General features: G+C 35.1%; 1 protein-coding gene across 1 annotated transcript in view; it reads left to right on the top strand.

Annotated features, from left to right (window-relative positions):
* The window catches only part of Megf9 (multiple EGF like domains 9), a 90,025-nt gene that overhangs the window by 48,387 nt on the left and 15,189 nt on the right, over nucleotides 1-26,449 (top strand). Inside the window, exon 3 of the mRNA XM_042678619.1 lies at nucleotides 20,444-20,583. Coding sequence (XP_042534553.1) covers nucleotides 20,444-20,583 — 140 coding nt within the window. The remainder of the gene's footprint in view (nucleotides 1-20,443; nucleotides 20,584-26,449) is intronic.

The following is a 26,449-nucleotide window of genomic DNA, read 5'->3' as shown; positions in this document are numbered from 1 at the left end:
GGCCTAAGCACTGTCCCTGAGTTTCTTTTGCTTAAGGCTAGCGCTCTACCACTTGAGCCACAGCACCATCTCCATCACAGACCAGTTCCAGATTTTTTTGAGTAGTTTATTAGAGATAAGTCTCATGGACCATAGCTCCATTTGTAGCTTTTTTTTTTTTTAAATTTGCCAGTCCTGAGGCTTGAACTCTGGGCCTGGGTCCTGTCTCTAAACTTTTGCCCAAGGGTAGTGCTATACCACTTGAGCCACAGTGCCGCTACAGGCTTTTTCTGACTAGTTTACTGGAGATAAGAGTCTCAAAGATTTTCTTGACCAAACTGGGAGCCTCAGATCTCACCCTCCTGAATAGCTAGGATTACAGGTGTGAGCCACCATAGTTTGGCTATTTTAAGAAATGGGGAGAGGCCTTGAGGTTAATGCTTATATGGGAATATCAAAATGTTAGTTTACATTATAATGTATCCCAGTAAAAATCTTAATTAAAAACAAGATAACAATAAGAGTACAGGTTTAAGATAAGTTGGAAGGAAGGAAGTTTCAAAGATGATTTTGAAGTTTCTGTGAGACATTTGTGTAAAGATGTCTGACACTTGGATATACTTGTCTGCCAAATGCAAGATATCTTCTAAGGTGTTACATTCTTTTGCTATTTTATAGGAAAATAGAACAAAGCTTCAAAGCTTTAATTTTATTTTAAAATTACTTTATTCTGTACACCAATCATTACTTCTGCAATTATTCCAACCTTACGTTTAAGTTATTTCTGTTTGTTTACATGCACATGTGCACTGGTTATTGGGGCTCTACCACTTGAGCCACACATCCAGTTTTGGCTTTTTGCTAGTTAATCTGAGCTAACAGTCTCTCGGATTTGTCTGCTTGGGCTGGCTTTGAAATGATCCTCAGATCTCACCCTCCTGAGTAGTTGGAATTATAGGCACTTAAAATTAAAAAAAAATTATCATTATTATATACCCTTCAAAATATTTTTCCTTGGAATTTTTGGAGGTAGTCAAAAACAGCTCATTTTTGCTTTTATCCTATGATAGTTCAATAAACATTTGTACAGTGTTAAATGGGTGATGTCTTATATTACACTGAGTGTTATATTAAACTTATAAAAAAAAGAAGTTAAAATAAAGCTCAATGTTACTAAATGACCAGAGAAGGGTTTCTCCAGAAAAAAAGTAGACTACATTGCATTTTACGTTTAAATAATGTATATGTAATGCAATCTGGAAAGTTCTATGTGTGTTTCAGTTCATTTCTATCTTAAGGCTTCCTTTGAATATAGGGCATAATTTCCTTCTTGATCTTCTAATTATTAACTAGATAGCAACTGTAAGCAATGAATGGAGAAAATAACTCCCCTTTTTTCCTAGCTGTTGGTGACATTTGTGACAAGATATCACAGTGAGTTGATATTGCTGTTGACAAAACATTGTACCGTCTCCAAACCTAGAGTCTCTTGTTTATTCTCATTAAGCAACTTTAAAAATTTTTAAATATATATTTTAAATTAAAAAATTTAAATATATATATATATATATATATACACACTTGGCTGGGAGCCAGTGGCTCTCTCCTATAATCTTAGCTACTCAGGAGACTAAGATCTGAAGATTGCAGTTTGAAGCCAGCAATTATTGGGCAGAAAAGTCCCTTGAGACTCTTATGTCTAATTAACCTTATTAAAAAGTTCAAAGTGGAGCTGTGGCTCAAGTAGTAGAGTGCTAGTTTGATCAAAAAAGCTCAGTGATAGGGCCCAGGCTTTGAGTTCAAGTCCAGGACTGGTACATACAAAAAAATTCTGGGGAGTTGTATTGGGGGTTGGCTTTGGGCTTTGTACTTGTCAAACAGATACTCTACCACTTGAGGCACTCTGCCAGGCTCCAACTTTTTTTTTTACTCTAAAACAATTTATTGGGCAATTGAAACATGGATGCTAGAAAACAAATATTTGTAATCACTGTTTTAAAAGGGAAGATGTTATATTGTTATATGAAGTGTTCAATATTTCATTAGTGGTCTTAGACACAATTCAAATAGCAGCTTATCAATATTAGATTATTTTATATTTACAAAGGAAATCACTACCTTATAGAAACTATGCTGAAATAATTCTGTCATATGGCACAAAACCTTTCTTATCTCATCAATAACTCCTTTCCAGAAATGTAGCTAAGTAGTACGTGTTAGAGCTTGATTTAGATGAGAATGCCTAAAGCATACAATTTATAGTGTCTCCTTTAAGGGAATGAATCAAATGAACAAAATAAGACTCCAACTTCTTGAACTCTGGGCTTGGTCTCTGTCCCTGTGCTCTTCAGCTCAAGGTGAGCACTCTACCACTTGAGCCACAGTGCCACTTCAGTTTTCTAGTAGTTTATTAGAGATAAACTACTTGCTGGTGCCCGGCAAGTTTTTTGTTTTTTGTTTTGGGTTTTTTTTTTTTTTTTTTTTTTTTTATGAGTAGGATTGAACTCAGGGCCTGGGTGCTGTCTTTGAGCTTTTGTTTTTTCTTTTCCTATCTTTTCGTTTTGTTTCCTTTCGTTTCTCTTTTTGCTTGAAGACAGCACTCTACCACTGGAGCCAAGGCTCTACTTCCAGTTTTGTCTTTTAGTTAGTTTAATTTTGTAGTTAGTTGGAGGTAAGAGTCTTAGGACCCTCTTCCCCTGGCTGGCTTTCAGTTGTAATCATCAGATCTCAACCTTCTGAGTAGCTATGGTTGCAGACATGAACCACTGGCACCCAACAAACTTTTGTGTTTGTGTTTTGGAGGATGGTAGTGGAGTTTGAACTTAGGGCCTTGTGTTCACTGGACAAGCAAACGTTCTACCACTTAAGTGATGCCTCCAGCCTCTAGTTTCGAAGTTTTAAAGGTTATTTTAATTTGTTATTACTGATAGTATAAAAGATAATTTATTTTGCTTTTGAGAGGCTTTTCACATCTGTAGTTGTGATTATGCTAATGGTATAATCAAGTTCATATAAATATGGTATTTTGTTTCCAGGTTGAATATTTAATTTTTTATTCCAAATATTGCACTTAATGTGCACATACTCTAATAAACATTGTGAGAGAGAAAATCTTGAGGACAATTAGTTTTATACCAGAGAAGCATCTGATCCAGGAAGAAAACTAAGAAATATAAAGAAACTAAAGAAATATAGGATATGAAGTAAAAATTGATGTATATCACAGAATATAAATTGTTAATAAGATTAGGAAGTTAGACAGATTATTTACAGTTGAAAAAAACTTGATTTCATCCAGACATTTGACCCATTTTGAAGAGAGGAAAAGGTTTAGAAGTGCAGAAATGGGAAAGCAAGAAAAGGGCTTTAACAAGAAAGATAAGGTTAACGTCTCAGAGATGTGCTTACCCTGAAGATCAAGTTGATGAGGAGCAGGGCCAAGTCTTGCTGGGGTCAGGGCACAGAAAAAAAATGATTTGGGCTTTATTTGCTGAACTCTTTATAAGGAAGAGAAAAATTAGCACTGTCTTGTAGCAATAGTAGAACCTGATTAAATATAACTCAGAGTTATTAATAGTAGAGTAACAATTAGTGAAGACCAAAACTCAGGTAATATTGTGAGAAGGGGAGGGACTGTTTATAGAATGAAGAATGGTGTGTGGTGTCCGGGGGCTGGGAAGGTGGCTCAGTGGTAGAGCGCTTGCCTTGCATGCATGAGGCCCTGGGTTCGATTCCTCAGCACCACATAAGCAAAAAGAAAAAAAGCCAGAAGTGGTGCTGTGGCTCAAGTGGTAGAGCGCTAGCCTTGAGCTGAAGAGCTGAGGGACAGCGCCCAGTCCCAGAGTTCAGGCCCAGGACCAGACTCCCCCCCCCCCCCCCCACACACACACACAAAAAAAAGAATGGTATGAATGATCAAGTGTCATGATAGCAGAATTTCGGTGCATAATTTTCTAGGAATTTTACTTCTACGCATAATCTAAAAGTAGTTTTTATTTCTAAATTGAGTTTATGAAAATGCTTAGTTCTAGTTTCCTTCTCAGGTTCACACCTTCTCCCTTTGCTTACCATTCTTCCTCTGTTGTAGGCCAAGGAAATTGAATTGCTACCACCCATTGTATCCTATGGGATTTTAATCTCTTACAAAACTTGCTGTTAAGAGTCAGAATCTCCATAATAGTATACTTTCTGTGTTGCTGAAAATAAACCCAAGGGATTTGGTCTTTCAAAAATGTTTAAAGACTGATGATTTTTATATAGAAGGCTTTCAGAGTAGCAAACATAATAGGTATCAGGAAATTGAAGCTTATATAATAGACAAACTTGTCTATAAAGAACATTCAGGTATAGTTATATTTCCAGTTTCTTTTTTTGCCTGTTAGTTGCTCTCATGCTCATATGCTTCAGTAGCATAAAGCCTAGGACTTCTCTTTGGTGGCCTTCTATTCTCCAGCAGTTAATTGTTGATTGCCTAAGAATTCTTGGAGTCAACCCTCCTGTGGTGCCAAGTATGAGATTCTGATGGGTTCACTAATATTGTTGTTCCTTACTGTTAAGTGTAATTGTTGGGCAGAAGTTTGATTCCTAAGCATCACAGATGATGCTATTACTGGTCCAGATCTATGCAGTCATAGAGAAAGAATGAATCTACTCTTTTAAGCCACATTCTTTCTAAGGATCAGGGATCCTACATTACAGATCTTAACAGTCAGTTCTTTCAGTGTATACATGCCTCTATCTCCCCATGTGTAAGCCAGCCCCAAGAGAACTGATTTAGGACATGTTTTAGAATCTGCACTAAACAAACCTCCTTCCCCAAGGATGAAGTACTTTCCTTTAACCCTTGAAAACACAAGGTTCTTGTTTAACTCTTTTCAGGGCAGTGAGACTGGTTTACCCTGTACTTATATAACTGAGGGAAACCTGACTTAAATGACATTCACACAATCAGGAAGATCAGCTTCAAAGTTATTTTCTACTTTGTCCACATGGTAAAGAAAGTCTAAGCTTTTCTTGCTAAAGAAGAAAGACACCACAAAATTTAATCTCCAGTCAAACATCTTTCTAATAGAGCATTTCACTACACATAAAAAGTTTTAAAGTATTATAAAAACATAGTACAAAAATACCAATTTTTTTGTCTGTGGTCTTATTTCCTTCTGAGACAAAAATACCACACAACTTGGCAAAAGATAATAACACTTATTATTACAAGCTGTGTAGCTTTTATTCAAAAAGTTTGGGACTACAAATATTACAGAGATTTTTACATTCTGGATTCTTTACAGAGACTTTATTACTTGAGCATCCCTGATCCAAAAATCCAAAATCTGAAATACTCTAAGATACAAAACTTTTTAATGTCATGTTTGTGTTAGAAATGTGGCTCACAGCTGGACGCTGGTGGCTCACACCTGTAATCCTAGCTACTCAGGAGCCTGAGATCTGAGGATCGCGGTTCAAAGCCAGCCCGGGCAGGAGAGACAGTGAGACTCCTATCTCCAATAAACCACCAGAAAACTGGAAGTGGCGCTGTAGTTCAAGTGGTAGAGGGCTCGCCTTGAACTGAAGAGCTGAGGGACAGTGCCCAGGCCCAGAGTTCAAGCCCCACGGCCGACCAAAAAAAAAAAAAAAAAAGAAATGTGGCTCACACCTGTAATCCTGGCTACTCAGGAGACTGAGATCTGAGCATCACAGTTTGAAGCCAGTTGGGGAGGAAAGTCTGTGATTCTTTTTTTTTTTTTTCCTTCAGATTTTGATTAGCACACATTAGATTGTCTTTATGTTTTCTGGGTTTTTTTTTTGTTTTATTTTTTATTTTTGGTGCCAGTTCTGGGGCTTCAACTCAGGACCTAGATGCAGTCCCTTGAGCTTTTTTTGCTGAAGGAGAGTGCTCTGCAACTTGAGCCACAGCTCCACTTCCAGCTTTTTGATGGTTAGTTGGAGATAAATCTTAGTCTGTCTTTGAACTACAATCCCTATACCTCAGCCTCTTGAGTAGCCAGAATTAGAAGCATGAGGCTCCAACACCCAATTTTGTTTGATTCTTATCTCCAGTTAACCACTGCCTAAGCACTACCACCAAAAAATATATATATATATTGTTTTGACTTTTCAGATTAGAGATGCTCAACTCGTACCACCCTCAATTCCAGAATGAACGTCATTTGTCAAATGTTTAACTTCTTACAGGCTAAATGCTTTATATACACTTAATTGTTAGGCTAAAATAACAAACAATTAAAGTGGTATCCTTCCCATTTTAGAGATGAAGAAATTGAAGCTTACTTTGCTGAAAACCAAATAATTACCAAATTAACATCTGTCTGACTCTCTTTCCTTCAGTAGATCCCTTCTGCTTTTTTTTTTTGTGTTTTTTTTTGTTGTTGTTGTTGCTTTGTTCTGAGTGTTGGAGGTGAAATTGAAAGCCTTGGTCATGCTAGGCAAGAATTCTTCCACTGAGCTATATATTAAGATTATATGATACAAACTCTCACTATCTAGCCCAAGCTAGTCAACTCATGACGTTCATGTCTCTACTTCTCTAGCACTGGGATTACAGGGATGTAGCTCCATGCCTAACTCCTCTGCTTATTTTTTTTTTTTAAATAAACTAACCATCCTTTCAGTTTAACTATCATACAGAAAGGCTCCTAGCACTGAAAATTACTTGAATTGTAACATTAAATTATATAAAATAATATCAGTTGAAAAGTAATGTGCATATATACTCCCTAACATTAGATGAGAAAGGTAGACGTCCTCAAAATTCACAATCTCAGTCTGATTGTGACAAGACATCAGATAAGCCCCATGTGAGAGACATTTTACAGAATATCTAATTGGAGCTATTTTAAAGCTTTAAGATCATAATTGATCACAAGAGACCCAGAAGCTCTGAAATTGGAAGAGGTTAAAGAGACATCATGAGTAAATGCAAGGCGATATCCTGGATTGGAACCTAGAACAGAAAGAGACATTTGTAGAAAAACTAGGAAAATTTGAGTGACATCTATAAGGTTAATTAGTATTTTATGTGAATTTCTGTTTTAATAAATATTCCATGGTTATAGAAATAGTTTAACATTAGAGGAAGTTGGATAAAAACCTTTGAGGCCTATCTTCCCTTTTAAATTTCTTGTTTAAATCTAATATTTTTTAAAATAAAAATCAATAGAACTTTTATTTGGAGAAGTTAATCAAGGGAATATGGATAGTGTTACTAACTTACTATAGAACAAGTGGTCCTTGTGATAATTCTTAGCCTTAAGTTCAGAAGAGGAACTGGAATAAGGAAAAAAATATTTCATTGGCATGAGGACTTGCAATTTTAGAGATGATACTGACATGATGGTTACACCATATAACTTTATTGCCTGATTTAATATCCTTTCCCTCCAAGATAGAGCTTCTAGAACTTACATTAGTAGACTTAGGCTGAAATAAAGGACTTTTGTTCCCACAGAGAAGGCTTTGTCTTCCTCTGTGTCCCTTGTAAGAAAATTAAATCAGCATGACTTTTTCCATCTCAGAGGGTTTTTTCCCCCCATAGGAAGAAATATGTTTTCTAGAGGGTAGAAAGAAAACAAGACTGTTCAGCTTTTTTTTTTCCTTCCTGGATAAAAGTTTCACTCAAAATGTCTGAATTTGCCAATCCTACAGAGATCTTAATTTGAACTTTTACCTTAAAAGTACTTCAACCATAATTACAGTTACCTTTAAAGTACATAGGACTAGTTGAAAATTTATTATGGTTCTACATAGACTAACTGAGTGAATGATACATTCTATGTATCTCAACAATTTATTTATAAATAAAATTTTACTGATATATAAAAATTGTGTACAGCTAGTCACTGGTGACTCATGCCTGTAATCCTAGCTACTCAGGAGGCTGAGATCCAAAGGTCTTGGTTTGAAGCCAGCCAGGGCAGAAAAGTCCCCATGAGAGTCTTTTTTTTTTTTTGTCGGTTGTGGGGCTTCAGCGCTGTCCCTGCACTCTTTAGCTCAAGGTGAGCGTTCTACTGCTTGATCCACAGCGCCACTTCTGGTTTTCTAGTGGTTTATTGGAGATCAGAGTCTCACGGATTTTTCTGCCAGGGCTGGCTTTGAACCATGATCCTCAGATCTCAGCCTCCTGAGTAGCTAGGATTACAGGCGTGAGCCACTGGTACCCAGCTCTGTGAGATTCTTATCTCCAGTTAAGTACCAGAAAACCAGAAGTGCTCTGTAGCTAAAATGGTAGAACACTAGTCTCGATTGTACAAGCTCAGGGACAGTGCCCAGGCTTTGAGTTCAAGCCCCATGACCAACAAAAAAACAAAAACAAAAACAAAAAAAACACCACTGTACATATTAATGGAGCATTATGTGATGTCTCAATACATACATATATCGTGTCATATTTAAATCTATCATGTTAAATATAAACGTATCTGTCTCTTCAAACATTTATCATTTCTTTATGGGAAAAGCATCCAAAATCTTTTTTTCTACCTTTTTGACATATTTAATACATAGTTATTATCTGTAGCCATTCTACTCTACAATGGCATACTAGAACTTCCCTGCCTATGTTGGCCAGGTCTTCCTCTTTCCTTCTTCCCTTGAATCTTCCTAGCTTGGGTAATCATCATTTCTACTCTCAATGTCTATGAAATCAATTTTTTTTAGATTTCTCATGTGCGTGAGATCATGCAGCACTTGTCTTCCTGTGCCTAGCTTATTTCATTTAACACAATGGTTTCCAGTTGCATCATAGTGTCACAAGTGGCACAATTTAATTCTTTATATAGCAGAAAACAATATTCTATTGTATATATTTCTTTACCATTCATCAGAGGAGGGAAAGTTAGGCTGTTCATATAGCTTAGCTATTGTGAATAGTGTTGCAATAAACATGGCATTGCAGATATCACTTTAACATACTAACTTCTTTGGATATGTGGTTTCTTGTGGGATTGTTGAATAACATGATAGTGCTTAATTTTTAGAGCAGTGTCTGTACTGTTTTTCCCAATACTTATAGTAATTTACACTACCATATTTGTAGAAGACTTTATTCCATTAGAGTTTTAGGATGCTTTTTCTATTTGTAAACTCAGTAAGTTTTTAGGGAATGTCAATTACTAATATCTTCAAAGTCATGTACACTTATTAGAATACTTTTCTTGTAATTTGATTCTAACAACAACTCTTAGAGGTAGGTAAGTATACTTATCTATTAAATTGTAGATAAGAATAGTTTAAAAAGATGGGTGCCAGTTGCTCACGCCTGTAATCCTAGCTATATTGGAAGCCAAGATCTGGAAGACTGAAGTACAAACCCAGCCTGAGCAGAAAAAAAAGGTCTATGAGACTCCATTTCCAATTAATCAGCAAAATAGTAGACAGGATGTATGGTTTAAGTGGTAGATTGTATAAGACCCTCGTTCAAGCGCACACACACATGAGCCAAAAAGCAAAAAATTAAAAAGTTATATGGTAAGCCTCAACTTAAAATCTTCTGATATCATAGTTCATGTTCTTTCACTATATTGAATTCCCATGGAAATCTGAGCGTGATGACACACATCTGTAATCCTAGCACTGAGGAGGCTGAGGCAAGAGAATTGCACATCCAAGGCCAGCCTGGTTCACATAGTGAGATTCACTCGCAAAAACAAGAGCCACCTCACCACCAAAGAACCACCCAGGAACCCCCAGGGCATGTCTTCCTATTAACCTAGTTGAGGGACATATATGAAATGTGATAAAAAAAAAAAAAAAGTACATTTTTTCGGCAGAGAGGTGCTATTACATTGGCTAGATTCTTAAAGATACTGCCAAGTTTGTCTTTTTCTAAATGCTTATACAGGGAGCTTTAGATAATGTTTTCCATATCACCCAAAATCACAGCTTAGAGGCAAATTCTAATACTAATGAATTATTCAAGAACTTTGGTGATGTATAAGGAAAATATGAGGTAAGACCTCATATTTAAGTAATATACAAAAATAAATTTCAAGCTGGGCACTAGTGGCTCACGTCTGTAATCCTAGCTACTCAGGAGGCTGAATTCTGAGGATCGTGGTTCACTGCCAGTCCAGGCAGGAAAGTCTGTGAGACTCTTATCTCCAATTAACCAATAGAAGACTGGAAGTGGTACTGTGGCTTTAAGTGGTAGAGTGCTAGCCTTGAAAAGTTCAGGGAAGTGCTCAGGCCCAGAGTTCATGCCCGACATGACAAAAAAAAAAAAAAAAATTCAGCCAGGCACCGGTGGCTCACACCTGTAATCCTAACTACTCAGGAGGCTGAGATCTGAGGATCATGATCCATGAGACTCTTATTTCCAGTGAACCACTAGAAAACCGGAAGTGGTGCTGTGGCTCAAGTGGAGAGCACTCGCCTTGAGCTGAAGAGCACAGGGACAGCGCCCAAGCCCAGAGTTCAAGACCCATGACCAACCCCCACCCTCCCAAAAAAAAATTCAAGTGAATTAAATGATTTAAATGTAAAAGGCAAGTCAGAAGGCATCTAATGACTTTGAGGTAGGGAGGGACTTTAGCAGTAGTATAAATACAGTAACTTATAGTTTTCAGTGTCAGGCATTGTTCTACATATATGCTTAACACATATTAGCTCAAGTAGTCTTTATAACAAAGCTGTGAGATAGGTTTTCTGTTTTACAAATGAGAAAAGTGAGGAATAAAGAGATGAGGAATCTACTTAAGGTTACTTCCTTACTTTTGTCTTTTCTTTCTGTTTTCTTTGAATTTTAAATTATTTAATTTCAAATAAATCTGTAAACTAGGTTACCAGTGGTCTGGAGTGAAATGAGAGAATTGTTTGCTGAAGGTCACAGGAAATTTTATTTTTAAATTATCTTTAAATGGTTATGCAAAGGAGTTACCAGTTAATATCTTGATCAATGTCACATTCTCACCCATTCCACCCAACTCATCCCTTTTCTTAACCTTGTAGGATACACATTGCATTCTTGCTGCATTCTCCCCCCTTCTCCAATTCATTTGTTTACCCTTTCCCTTTCATATCACCCACCACTCAAGTACCAGTTTCTTGGTGTTTATTTGATTGACTTTGACTTTGCCTTTCTATGGAATTACACTATTAGAGTTCTCCCTTTATATACACTCAACATACCACCCAACATATTTACTTATACGTTTATAAACTCATTCTAGCTTCCACATATGAGTAAAAACATGCAACCTTTGATAATCTTAGTAGATAGAGATAAAGCTTTTGGCAAGATCCAACATCCTTTTATGATACAAGCTCTGGAGAAGCTAGGAATACATGGAACATTCCTCAACATAATAAAGGCTGTTCATGACAAACCTACAGCCAACATTATATTTAACGGTGAAAAGCTAAAACCATTTCCTCTAAAATCAGGAACAAGCAAAGATATTCAGTTGCTCTACTCCTCTTAACATAGTACTGGAATTCCTGGCAAAAACAATGAGGGAAGAGAAATACATATAGGAGATCCAAATAGGGAAGGAAGAAGTTAAAACTATCCTTATTTGCAGTTGATATGATACTATATTTAAAGGACTCTATAGATTTCTCCCTCAAGTAAGGTAGCAGAATATAAAATCAATCCACAAAAACAAGTAACTTTTAAGCCGGGTACTGGTGACTCCCTTTAATCCTAGCTACTCAGGAGGCTGAGATCTGAGGATCATGGTTCATAGCCAGCCCGGGCAGGAAAGTCCGTGAGACTTAACCACCAGAAAACTGGAAGTGGCGCTGTGGCTCAAGTGGTAGAGTGCTCACCTTGAGCTGAAGAGCTCAGGGACAACACCTAGGCCCTACCATTGAAAAAAAAAAAAAAAGCTTTTCTGTATGCCAACAAGGAGAAGATTGAGATTGAAATCAGGAAAGCAATTCCATTAGAGGTAATATTACAAAATCCAATCAAACCAACCTAAGAATTAACTAAGTATGTGAAAGACTTCTAAAATGAACACTGTAAAAATTTGAAGAAGGAAGAAAATAGAAGACATAAGGAAGAAGAAAGACCTTCCATGCTCCTGGATTGGCAGAATTGATATCAGGAAAATGGTAACACTGCTCAAAGCAGTCTACAAATTCAGTGTAATACCCATCAAAATCCCAATATCAATCTTCAATGAGATAGGGAAAACAATCCAAAAATTCATATGGAACCACAAAATGCTCTGAATTGCAAAAGCATTCCTGAGCAGAAAAGGTAGTGATGGAGATATAATAATGCCAAACTTCAAATGCTTTCTTTCTCTTGCTCTTTAACTTTAAAATTTTTTATTAGCATAATTGTACAAAGGGACTTAATTGTGGCATTTATGACATGGATATAATATACTTGGATCAAATTTACTCCATCTAAATTATTCTTTTTTAATTCCCTCCCCTCTGCTTTTTAACAGTTTTGGAGGACTTCCTTATGCTATTTCTATATATATGAAAACGTACTCAGGTGGTAGAGCGCTAGCCTTGAGCTGAAGAGCTGAGGGACAGCGCCCAGGCCCAGAGTTCAGGCCCCACAACCGGACCCCCTAAAAAAATGTTGGGGAAGGGGAAAAACAAATCGTTTAAATAGGGATACAGGTGGATCCATTGCAACAATAAGATGTACAAGTCATTATGTCGAAAACAAACTTTACAACTTTGGTGCGGGGGCGGGGGTGGGGGGGGGGAGGATTGGGGGTGTGGAGGGGGAGGATGGGAAGGGATGGGAAGGGGAAACAAAGGAGGAGGCTACAATGCTTGATAAGAAATGCACTCATTATCTTGCACATGTAATTGTAACCCCTCTGTACAGTATTTTCACAATTAAAAAAAAGAAAATGTACACTATAATATTCACTTCCATCACTCTACCCTGTGTCCCTGGGGCAAACTCTTCATAGAAGAGGACCCTCATAATTTATAAATATGAAAATATACTTTATTGCTTGGGTAATGAGAAGTACACAATTTGAAATCATGATATGATACTCTTCAGCCACCAGATAGGCAAAAATTTTAAAGCTTATGATACCAGATGTTGATGGAAGGTAGGGAATGAGACCATTATTTCATTGCTTATAGGAGTGTAAATTGCTACAACTACTTTAAAAACTAGGTAGGCATTGCTGAATAGTAATTGTATTCTGTTATATACTAAAAAGACAAAATTGTACTTCTGAGAGCTAGAAGGCATACATAGAATTCTCATAGAAATGTTATTCATAATGGCTAAAAACCAAAAACAACTCAAATATGTAGGTGTTAAATTAATGTAATAAAATGTAATTGTAAAGCCAAGTGCGGGTGGCTCATGCCTATAATCCTAGGTAGAGGGGAGGCTGAGATCTGAGGATTACAGTTGAAAGCTAGATTGGGCAGGAAAGTCCATGAGACTCTTAACTCCAGTTAGTCACCGGAAAACTGAAAGTGGTGCTGTGGCTCAAAGTGGTAGAATGCTAGCCTTGAATGAAAAAGTTCAGGGACAGCACCCAGGCCCTGAGTTCAAGCCCCATGACCACCACCACCACCACCAACAACAAAAATGTAATAGTAGTACAAACATGAATGACTATACACTTGCCTAGGATGGATTTGACTCCCAGCTCCATAGGAAAAAAAAACCCCACAAAACAACAAAATAGACTAATGCTATATAAATTTACCCCAGAGTAATCTCAAAATCATAATACTATATTAAGAAAAAAAGATAAAGAATGCATCATAATTTTTTGTTCATATGGATTGAGCCTTCCTAATCTGAAAATCCATAATCTTAAATGCTCCAGAATTTAAAATTTATAACATTCAAAAAGTTTTGAATTTCAGGGTATTTTATATTTCAATTTTTCAATTAGGGATACTCAAATGGAAATATGTGCAAATACTCCCAATACTGAAAACTGAAATCTTAAATAGTTATAGCTCCAAACTACAAAAAGTTAATTGGAGATAAGAGTCTCTCAGATTTGTCTGTGTGGGCTGGATTTGAACCTCAGTCCGCAAATCTTGGTTTCTTAAGTAGTGAGGATTACAGACATGAGCCACCAGCCCCTGGTGAAAAGAATAAAATTCTTAAGGAGTTAAGCAATAACTGACATGACTTCTGGGAAAGTGAAGGAGATGCCACACCAGTAGCTTCAAATGTCTTGGAAGTGAGAGTCCGCATGTTGGCTTTACTATTATTTTTAAAAATTGTCTTGCACTTAATTAGTCTACTCTAGGAATGATCTATTTTTCAATTAAAAAATAAAGATTATCATTAAGACCAATGCAGAAGAGACAAGATTTGTAAAGATCTGTCTAGAATGCATTTCCAAATAGTGTTAGATACAACTAGGAACCTGAGTGTCCAGTCTTCCTATTGTACTGAGACAGATAATGTTTCCTTTCTTTGGAAATCATATTTTGTAAACTCGAATTTATCAGAGGAAACATTTAAATGACTGATAATTGAGCCAGAAGAAAATTAACAAGCTTCTTCTGGGAAGAAAATCTGCTGAATTAATTAAATCCTTCTAGCTTGCTTTTATGAAATACACAAAAATAATCTATAATATAAGGAGAAAGGAAACAGAAGAGTATACCACTAGCTAGTGTACCACTAGCTTTGTGACCTTAGAACTTGAGTCTGCTGTCTCTAAAGTTACCAAATGAGGATGTTCATAGTGCTAGTATCAATATGGTGCTCCTATTAATTTGAATGCAGTTAAATATGGAACTATAGTCAATCTTCACAATCTCTTGAAGCAGAAACTTATTATCATTTTTTAGATAACTTGTTTAATACTCAGGATGGCGAGAAAGAGAGAAAACCAAGATTTCTGAATGTTGAATGATAATTTTAGGTAATTAATGAATCTTATACTCTATATTTTATAACCCCTAATGGGAACCCAATAAATGTTAATATTGCCTCCTGACTACCCTACCCTCTGGGGAGTTAGAACTTAATCTTTAGTATTGTTCATATCTCAACACTAGGTTAAACAAGTTTGTGTTTACTAATCTGAAACTAAGTGTCTGCTTGTGCTGTCTCTGTGAGAATATGAATTCTGGATTGTAGGCTTTTACAAGAAAATTTTTGGAACACACGTAGCAATATACACAAAACATGTATTTCTATTTTATTTATACTGATTATAAAGGAATTCAGAAGTTTAAATGTTTGGGACACAACTTATCTAAATGCTATTTAGTCTCTTATATTGTCTCTTACATTTCCTCTTTTTGAAGTTGCTTTCCAAAAATGCATAAATCTCTGTCCAAATAATGGAGCAATTCAGTGGGGTTGAGAATTCTTATGGTCATATTTCTTCTAGTTAAAAAAAGTGAATGAAGTGAGAAATAACTTTCCTACTTGAATTAAATTAGCCTTCCTGAGTCATAGCTTTAGAAATATGATACTGATTTTTTCTTTTTTTTTGCCTTTGAGTTTTACTTTTTGACTTTTCAAATAAATTTTTAAATTTGATTTTGGTAAGATCAGTAATCAGAAAATATTTTGTGCTTAAGCAATAACCTTTTTGAGTATTAAAAATTTCTGTCTGAATGTGGATTTCCTCTAATCATATTTTGGATTATTTGCCTTCAGAATTACAAGGAATCTCCTTAGCATAATAGCCCAATGTTTTCAACAATAATGCTCTCCTTTTTTTCCTCTAGCAAAGGAACTTTGCTCATTGCATAACAGTCTTTTCCATGACTGTACAAAGATACAGAAATAATCTTTTACCAGAATATTCAGTTATTATCATAGTAAAAAAACAAAAAAATCTTTAAAATCTTTAAAAACCTTTAAAAATACATAGTCCAAATGTGAAATGAAGGATTGTTAATAACTTTTCATTTTTTTTCTATTTTCTCATGTAAAAATTTCCTCATGGTCTTATCTCTTAAAACTTGTTTTTATAATCAGTAAATTTCTGTTGATTTCAGAGTCTATTTTAATTAATGGCTCCAATCTCCCCTCAAATTGTTTTTAGTTATTAAAAAGAAGGTAGAAGGAGAAATAAATATTCTTAGCTATTTTTTCCTATATATTGTTCTTGCCATTTCCAAGTACCTACACATAAACTATCTGAGGAAGATGAAAAGCAAGACTCCTGAAGGACATAAATTTATTATTTCCCCTGAATAGAACTATACTTTTTAGTTTTTCCATGGCTGCTTAAAATTGATATTATTATATATAAAGTACACATACACATACATAGTTTATAACTTGTAAGCTTTAGGAAAAAGTTAGTGCTTTTATAACAATAATATGCCAAGACATTTGACAGATAAGAAAGAAATTATATCACTAGCTAATTGATATAAAGCATACTGGCTCCAACTGGTTTTGATCCCCCTACTGTAGGACTTTGCAGATCCTTTTTCTTCTCAATTTAAAAGTTTTCTGTCCCCAAACTATTTCTGTCATGTGTTCATAATGAACTCTTTTATTAATTCACATTTTGTTGTTGTTGTTGTTATTGGTTGTGGGACTTGAACTCAGGGCCTGAGCACTGTTCCTGAGCTTTTTTGCTCAAGGCTAGTGCTCTCACTTTGAGCCACAGTGCCATTTCTGGTTTTTAGGAGTTTAGAGTCTCAGGGACTTTCATTCCTGGGCTGGCTTTGAACCTCGATCTTCAAATCTCAGCCTCTTGAGTAGTTAGGATTATAGGCATGAGCCACTGCTACCCGGCAATATTAGTCACATTTTTGTTCCACACTAGTCTTTTTTTCAGTTTTTTTTTTAAATTTTAAGAAGTACTCATATTTTCCTTTTTCCAGTGATTTTTTTTCAGAGTTTAAGACAGAATAATCTAGGATATTTACTTTTACTTGCCTACTAGGAAGTCTAACCTCAACATCTAAGAATTTTGTTATTATCTTCACAATTGCTTTCATGGTTTGAATATGTGTTGGACAGTACTTACCTTCTGATCTTCTCATAATAACCCTATAAAGGTTGATGTAATTGTCTTCATTTTTGTCTTCATTTTATAAAGAAGAATACTCAAACTAAAAGAGAGTAACTGCTTTGTGTTAAATAGTCACTAAAAGATCTGGAATATGAGCCAATCTCTATTTTTTTCAGGCTACATTTTTCCCCCTTATGAATCCTGTTATCTTCTTTTCTACATTCTATCACCCATATCACCTAATCAATATAATTATAAAATAATGGAAATTCTCAATATTTTCACTGACAGATTATTTGAAAAGACTATTTGACAAAATTTTTTGTGACATAAACATCTGCTGTATTTTGAAATGATATCTTTGAATTTCCTTTTGAAAAATGAAAGCTATTTATGTTAGACAATAAATTACTTGTTTACATATGTTTGGAGAAATCATAGTTTTTATTTGTGTGTGTGTGTGTGTGTTTAGTTTTTGTTGCTGAGGATTGAACCTAGGGCCTTATATAAGTTAGTATACTATAAAACTGTTTCCTCAGCCCCAATAAATAAAGGTTTTAGGTGTTAAATCGTACAATATTTATTAATCTTATACACCCATAAGTGTGTAAGTTCTATATGAATTGATATTATAGGGCTGGGAAGGTGGCTCAGTGGTAGAGTGCTTGCTTGCATGCATGAGGCCCTGGGTTCAATTCCTCAGCACCATAGAAGCAGAAAAAGCCGGAAGTGGTGCTATGGCTCAAGTGGTAGAGCACTAGCCTTGAGCAGAAGAGCTGAGGGACAGTGCCCAGGTGGAGTTCAGGCCCCACTACAGACAAAAAAAAAAAAAGAAAAAAAAAGAAAGACAGAAAGAAAGAATTGATATTATAAAAAAATTTCAACCTCTTTGTTGAATGGCAAGTCCTTTGTATAACTACTTAAAGATAATTTAAAAAATCATCTGAGATAATTTAAGAAATATTTAGTATATACTTGTTAATATCACTTAAGTTTATACTTTTTATGAATACTTCTTTTTCTTTGTGATGTAATTCTCTGCAGTATATACTTTACTAAAAACTCAAATTCTTGAAGTGACACAGCTCAACAAATTATATCTTAAAATTTTTGTTAGCTTTTATTAGAAGTAGAGATTTCTGATTGTATTAAAATTTTAGTTCTGCTCCTAGATGCCACTAAGAAAACATCCTGGAACTGTCCAAAAAATGTTAGGAATCCAGAGTTTGATAGGTGATTCTTGGAATACATGAGCCTGGCTTTCTTTATTTTCTATAGTAGGTTTTATTTGAGTAAAGCCCTAAGAATTTTCATGGAAAGCTGTTTCTTTTTAAAATTCATTTTTAAAATTTCTTAAAAGTGCTGTTTTAATTCTCAAAAACAAAATCTAGTTCTGTGCCCTTATTCTCCAAATATGAATCTGTGACTGCTTGATTCTTTCATTTCAAATTTATGGATAAGCATGTGTTCTGTTAATAGTCTTTTTTTTTTTTTTCATTTATATCATTGACCTTTGCTTCAGAAAGCATTCAAAGGTTTTTAATGGAGGGAGCCATGAAAGGGGATGTTGTAAAGGCTTTATTCTATAAAAGAAGTCACACAGGCATGCTTTATGTTTGCAGAGTGATTTAATTCTTATGCATGCCGACATTGGCCATGGGCCATGAGTAACATGATAGAAAAGCACTTCTGGTGCAACCTCACAACCAAACTTTCCTACTTTGTGCTCTTTCTCACTCTCTGTGTTTTTTTTGTTTGTTTGTTTGTTTTGGTTTTTGTTTTTAAGAGAGAAAAGTACTTCTTATTCTATTTTTTTAAATTCCTTCTAGGAAAAGTGAAGCATGCTATCTAACCTTAGTTAACAGCTTTATCAAGATTCATAATTTACTCTTAGATTTTTAAAAAAAATAAGTAACTAAGGAACAGATTCTCCAGGGAGAAAGACTGCTGATTGCATCAGTCTTTTGAGTGCCCAGAAAAGAATTCTGAAGGTCAAGCCTCCTCATAGGGCTAGCAACTACTTTGGGGCCATTGGCTATGTTATTGCTTATTACTGTGTTCAATACCTTTATTATCTCAGTAGTACATCAAGGATTATGACCTTTACCTAGTAAGTTTATCTTGAAAATCAGAGATGAGGTATATGTAGTGACATAGGCCTTCAATAGATGGGGCCCTTTGTTTCTTTCTTACTACTAATCATTATTATATCATTCTTGCTTTTAGATAGCTCACTTTACATTCTCTGTAAAATTATTTGTTTCCTAAGAAATTGCATAACTTGACACACTAGGCAGTTTTTAATAGGAATCCAGAGTTTGATAGGTGATTCTTGGAATACAAGGGTTTGAGACCATGGCTTACATGAGCCTGGCTTTTTTGAGTAAAGCCCTAAGAATTTTCATGTAAAGCTGTTTTTTAAAAATTCATTTTTAAAATTTCTTGAGATTACAGAGAAGTAGGACAGTGGAGGAGAGAAGTACAGTTCAAGTTTAACTACTTGAAGTAGAGTTTTTTAAATGTAGAAGTTAAAACTCATTATTTAACTCAAGGAATAGTAAATAGACACATCTTAAATTGTCAAAATTTTAAAAATATATTTAAAAACAGTCCTCAGGTTTGGATGCTACTAGTAGAATACACATGTAGACTATATGTTGTACTTCCATTTTTTTTTCAAAATTCTACCTAGAGTTCCAATTAAATTATAACCTCCATTTTAAATATAGAAATAGGAATATAGGAGGCAGTAGGGATGGTTTTAACTGTTATGCATTAAAGCTATGTAAGTATTAGCAATTTTAGTTTGGTTCATGAACTAAGACTAACAAATCCATGGGGGCTTATTATTAGAAGCTGAATCTCTAAGGAAATTATGCTATAAAGAGTTTTATGTTCAGTTGTCTCTTACCAATATGATTTTATCTATCCAGATAAAATCTAAATCTTGAGGTACATAATTAGCATGTAAAGAAACCTTTTACTCGGGCTGGGTATCCTTGGCCTCATGTAGAGAATTATATCAACTTGTGAGCATCAAAATGGACACAAGATGACACATTCATTAAGATCTTACTGTTTATATTACTCAACTAAAAGTTGGGTGATGACTAGTTGGTGTTTCTTCTTTTTTCCAGAGTGGAGTGAATGCCAATAGAACTGTGGGATAATTAAGCAATGAAAGATAGCAGTGGTACAAGTTTTATGCCCCCAGTGCATTGTAAACAAAGATTTTACATTGAGCATTTCTATTCTTTGTGTATCCTCGTATATATTAACTATACAAATATAGAAGATCAAAAAGTGATCACCAATGATTAGTATTAAAGTATTAATACCATGTTATTATGAATATGATATACCATGTCTGGCATAAGATTGAAAAATACAAGCTGGATTATATAGTCATGAATATCTCATTAAAGTTCCAATTTAAATTAAACTAGAATCTAGAATCTAGTTGGAATTCTTCACTGTACATTAAGATCATCTATGTGAGATGTTAGGCAATGAAACTTTCAAAATGATTTACTTTTGTTCATTGGCTTTGCCTTTATTTACAGTTCTGGAAATTGCCAGTGCAGAGTGGGTATCACCGGCTCTACGTGTAACAGATGCCAAGATGGATATTATGGGTTTAGTAAGAATGGCTGCTTGCCCTGCCATTGCAATAATCGGTCTGCCAGCTGTGATGCTCTTACAGGTACATACTTTCCTTAATTTGCCATATTATTATTGTGTTGTTATTTTCATTGAGGGCTTTCACTATACATTGATTCTTCTCAAATAGTCTAAAAGGAGCTTTCTCTTCTAAATTAAATGTCATAGGACACAATAAGCCACATTCCTTTTATAACAACATGAAGACAATACATAAATTTCAAGTCATAATGGTTGGAGAGCCTTGGAAGAAAGAACTCTCTGAACTAAAATTTCAGAGAAATTTTAGAGAACTCTTCCTAAGTAAGCTTATTATCACCAGATGTTCTGGAAATCCAGGGTAAAAGAACTGATTGTAAGATGTCATGAGGCCAAAGAAAGAGTCAGACAGATCCAGCCTCGAACAGAGTACAATTTATTGGAGGTTTACTGGAAGTATAGTGAAAGGCAGCAACAAGATCAGTGAATTTTCTCATTGTGGGTCAGAGGAGGGAGGCTAACATGGTGACAAAAATAGCTTTTATTAAAGCCAGAATGTACATTCCTGATACTGAGGGTGCCAGGTTCTAGTTGTAAAGCTCCATTTACCAGTCCCGTGAAGTTATGTGTTAAGCTGGCCACAGTCAAATCAAGGTAGACTACACCAGGCAGCCTCTCTAGAGGATTTCTGTTGACTCTAGGCATAGACTTGGCCTACACAAAGGAATGCTTCTTGAGGAAAGAGGTACAAGAAGAGCTTTTGGAAATCTTGGAGTTTTCACAATGGTTGGAAACTAGAGAGACCTTAAACACAAGACCCGTACTCTGGCCATTAGCTGACTATGCAGGAGATGAAGACAAGTCAGAAATGTAGAGAGAAATCAGTTTTTGCTGAGAAGACAGGATCCTGTTAAAAAGGACTACAACATACAGCCATCTCTCTTAAGACAATGCCAGGCTCTGAGGCTACATGAAGTGGAATCCAAACAAAAGCCTCAGTGGCCAGTGCTAATCACTCACAGATTTTTTTTAGGATTGAGGAGGCAAAAGGGCTATAACCAAAAAAAAGGGATGAACCATAGGTGAACTGACAAATACTAAAATTGCAATCCGTTTTCAGTTTACCTCAATTTCTGATTGGACTGAGGTAATTCTTCATTATATCTACCTTGCAGAGGAAAAGAGAGACCTTTCTTATACCATGTCTGTCATAAGATTAAAAAATTCAAAGGGAATGCATAGATGGGAAAACATAATCAGTAAAAAGAGAAAATGTAAACATTGGAAGCAGAATCACAGGTAATGTACATGTTAGAGCCAGAATACAAAGATTTACTAAGAGAACTCCATGAAAGTGAACAATATAACTCATGGATGGAGACGGGAGAGAGGGACTAAGAGAGAGAAAGCGAATGAAGGAACAGAAGACACTGTACAAAAGGAAATGTACTCATTACCTGGCTTGTGTAACTAATCCCTTTGTATATCACCTTGTTAATAACACTCAATAAATTTTTTAAAGACTTATTAAGATTTATTAAATCAATATATTAAGAAAACGGAGGCCATCTAGATATAGTGTCTCGTTCAGGAGGCTGAGGTTAGGAGAATCATGTTTTGAGGCCAGCCAGGGCAAAGAGTTCAAGAGATCCTTTTTCAACCAAGAGCTGAGCATGATTGCACACATCTGTTACCCCAGCTAAAGTTCATTATGGTGGCACATGCCTGTTGTCCAAGCTTTGTTGGGAAGAGTAAAACAAGAGGATTGTGGGCACATGCCTGGCGGGAAAAAGTGAGAGTCTATCTCCAAATGACCAGTGCCAAACAAAGAGCTGGAGAAATTGTTCAGCCTGCCAAGCATGAAGCCCTGAGTTCAAACTCTTACTGCCAAAAAGAACAAGAGAATAGAGGCAAGTCAGACCAATTGGACAAAAAGAGGTAACATTTCAATAGAGGATTGTGCTCTATTAAAAAAGAATCCAATGGACAATCTAGACTGAAAAATATAATACTAGAAATTAATAACCCATTTGGATAGGCTTAAAAACAGATTGAACACAGTGAAACAAGTTAGTAGAACCAAATACAACGCAGTTAGGATAGCCAGACTAAAGCATTTAGAAAAAATAAAATGGAAAGAACAAAGCAGGAAAGACATGTGGGACACTGCCAAAAAAAAAAAACCTAACAAAAATGTAATAAGAGACTCAGACAAGGAGGAAAGAGATAATGACTAGGAGTTTTCCAAACCAATGAAAATCATCAACTCGCAGGTTCATAAAGCTGAAAAAACTGAAAGCAGTATTTTTTAAAAAAGAAAAAAAATCACATTTTGGAAAAATTAAACTATCAAAAACTAAAGACAGTCTTCTGATCTTCAGTTTTCCTTAAAAAGCCACTTAAATACTGTTTTTTAAAAAAATTATGGCACATTACTCTGACAAGTAAAAATCTCCTAAGTAATTTTATGGGAAAAGAGTAGCAGAATATTTAGAATTGAAAGTTCCCTGGAAAAATCAACCAATGTGGATTGGGACTTAGGCTCAAGCCTCTTCTTTATATAGTGAAGCAAATACAGAGAAGCTGATTTTGCAGAAATTGCATTACATTTTTCTTTTATGTAATTTGGTCCCTGCCTACTTGTCAGGTATATTGTATACTATTCTTTTTCTTTACTATCTGTGAAGCCAGGCACACTGGCTTCTGTTTCTAAAACAAGCTATGTTCCCTCGCCTCAGGGTTCTAATACATGATCTTTCCTCTGACTATAATGGTCTTTTTATTTTACCTCTACCCCATGGGGCCCCTTTGCCTTATTAACTCATGTTCTTCTTTCAGGCCTTTAATTAAAGGTTACCTCATTAGAAAGTATTTCCTGATGTTCCACACTCAATGAAAACACCTCTGTTTTATGTTCTTCCATGCACCTATATTTTCATAGTATCTATCAAAATTTATAATTATGTATTTTTTTTGGTTATGAATTACACATGGCTCACTCCATGCTAAGTACCAAGAGGACATAAAAAGTCTCAGTTTTCAATATAGTCTTTAGCAATGATCTTGGCCTAGGGTAATTACTCATCCACTGTCAAATAAATGAACAAATGAGTGGGAAAACATGCAAAACAAAGGTTAGGTTACATGTTGAGTACCCAGGGAAATGTTTTATTATCCTGAATCTATTCCAATTGCTTCCCACAACTTTTACAGCACCAAAAAGTCATGTACATTGAAGGTTCTTTTTATTTTTCCTTGCAGCAATGAGGTAGTTCTTTTTTACTGTTAAGTAAATGGCAAGCAGTGCTTTCTCTGGCGATAATGTGAATCAAAAGAAATCCTTTATATGGTTATGATTTCTGAAATCAGCTAATAATGAGAGAAATAAATAGTTTCTTTGTTTGGAAATATATGGAACTATAATCCAATAGGAAAGAGCACAAATGCTTCGTTTTTAAAATCACAAGTTTTATATACAATCTTTCCCTTTTCTTCAAATGAAATTAGATTTTCTTTTCTGAAAGTGCTGTGGTATGATTGCCCCCTGGTGGCCACTCACGAGGTTTCCACAGTCTATTCTTGCCCACTTCTGGTCTTTTTCTGTAACTTTTTAGATTGAATTAGATTTTTAAACTACCCTTTTTGTGGTAAATTTATTGGTAAAAATATTGAAAACAATTTAATAATATCAGACATCTTAAAAATACTTCTTTAATCCAGTAATTTTCTTTTCAGGGGCCTATTCTGAAGACATAATTCTAAATTCATAAAAAAAACTTTATGTTAGGGGCTGGGAAGGTGGCTCAGTGGTAGAGCGCTTGCCTTGCATGCATGAGGCTGTGGGTTCGATTCCTCAGCACCACATTAAGCAAAAAATAACAAAAAACAAAAAATGCTCACCAAAAAAAATGTTAAAAAATGCTCACCAAAGTAATAATTAGCAATAATTCTAAACAATTATATATCCAATTTTATAAAAATATGGAATTAAGTTAATCACATCTAAGTATTATTATGTGGCTAGTAACATAGAAATCAGATCTTTTTTATTTTCTTTCTTTTTTTCCAGTCACAGGCCTTGAACTCAGGGCCTAGGCACTGTCCCTGAGCTCTTTTGTTCACAGCAAAAGCTATAGTACCACCTCCAGTTTTCTGGTGGTTAAATGGAGATAAGAGTCTCACAGACGTTCCTGCCCCAGCTGTTTTGGAATCTTAATCTCAGATCTCAATCTCCTGAATACCTAGGATTACAGGTGTGAGCCACCAGGGCCCAGCTAGAAATCAACTCTTTATCTTGGGAAAGTTACTTAATCTGTTTCTTTATATATAAATTTTGGTTAATAACAGTAACTGTCTAATAGGTTGTTGAAAAGATTAAATACAATACTTTTTACGTATAATACAGTAAGTCCCCTGCTTATCTTAAGCAATCAATAAATAGTAACTATTAATATATTATCATTAAAATATTTTCAAGAATTACTTATATAAGTACATGAGAATGTGAAAGAAGCAGGATACAAGCTAAAATATTGAAAAGATGTCTTTATTAATAAGTTCATGAAGTTTGGGAGATTTTGCTTCTTCCTTTTCACTTTCTTTGTTGTTTTTTATTTTTATTTTGAAATTTTAAATAGAAAGACCTATAAAGAATATTATAGCAAATACTCATGGACTTACATCTAAAATTAATAAGTATTAACACCTTGGAATTTTGCTCTGTGTTTATATATATGTATATGTGCTTACATATTTGAAATAGAAAGTTTCAAATAAAGTTTGAGACCTTTTTGTATTCCTCCCTAGCCCAATTAAGAATTGAAATTTAACATATAAATAATATGTTCATTATTTTGGTTTTTCAAATCTTTCTTCATTTGTTAGACTATTTTATATCACCATCTCACTGTCCCTTCCCCTTTTTTGGTAACATTTCACTAATAAGGGAAAGAAACAAATAAGAGGGTTTAAGCTATTCTTAGCTCATTTTATAAAATTTCAGTATCTTCCTAGTTTCTTTAGAGTTTACTTGCTTGCCTATGTAATAGTAGTTCTAAGTGTCCTTGAATCTCTGGGGCCTCCAATACAAAGAATGTGAGCTGTACTACCCCTTTGCAGTCCCCTCTTCATGTGTTCTGTTCCTTTGGAGTCTGTTGAGTACCCTGAGTGACAGAGGATTGAGACAGAATATTATTATTAAGCAGAAATTTGCTTCTTCCTTTTCACTTTCTTTGTTGTTTTTTATTTTTATTTTTAATTTTAAATAGAAAGACCTATAAAGAATATTATAGCAAATACTCATGGACTTACATCTAAAATTAACAAATATTAACACCTTGGAATTTTGCTCTGTGTTTATAGATATGTGTATGTGCTTACATATTTGAAATAGAAAGTTTCAAATAAGGTTGGAGACCTTTTTGTATTCCTCTCCAGTCCGATTTTTTTCTCCCTTCCTCTACAGAGAAAAGCAGGCCATAGAATTCTCCTATAGCCTTTCAGTCCCTGTTTAATTGTATTCTGTATTTATTTGCCTAGTATTACTTACTTCTTTTTTTTTTTTTTGCCAGTCCTGGGTCCTAAACTCAGGGCCTGGGCACTGTCCCACTTCTGTTGCTCTAACACTCTACAACTTGAGACACAGAACCCCTTCTGGCTTTTTCTGAGATTAGTTGGAGATGAGTCTCATAGATTTTCCTGTCCAGGCGGCTTCAAACCACAATCCTCAGATCTCAGCCTCCTGAGTAGCTAGGATTACAGGCATTGAGCCACTGGTACCTGGCTAGTATTTTTTTAATTTAAAAACAAGCATTTTTCCATGTTACTTCTGCATTATGTGTTTCAGCCATTGCTGGTTTAATATTTTTAGTTTATTTGTTTAAATACAGAAGCAAAGCTATGAAAATATCACAGTATATGCTTCTATTAAT

The sequence above is a fragment of the Dipodomys spectabilis genome, unplaced genomic scaffold (genome assembly GCF_019054845.1).
Source record: "Dipodomys spectabilis isolate Male_0828 unplaced genomic scaffold, ASM1905484v1 ptg000046l, whole genome shotgun sequence".
In the NCBI taxonomy this organism is placed as follows: domain Eukaryota; kingdom Metazoa; phylum Chordata; class Mammalia; order Rodentia; family Heteromyidae; genus Dipodomys; species Dipodomys spectabilis.
The sequence above is the reverse complement of the archived record's forward strand: the minus strand, read 5'-3'. Positions and strand labels throughout refer to the sequence as shown.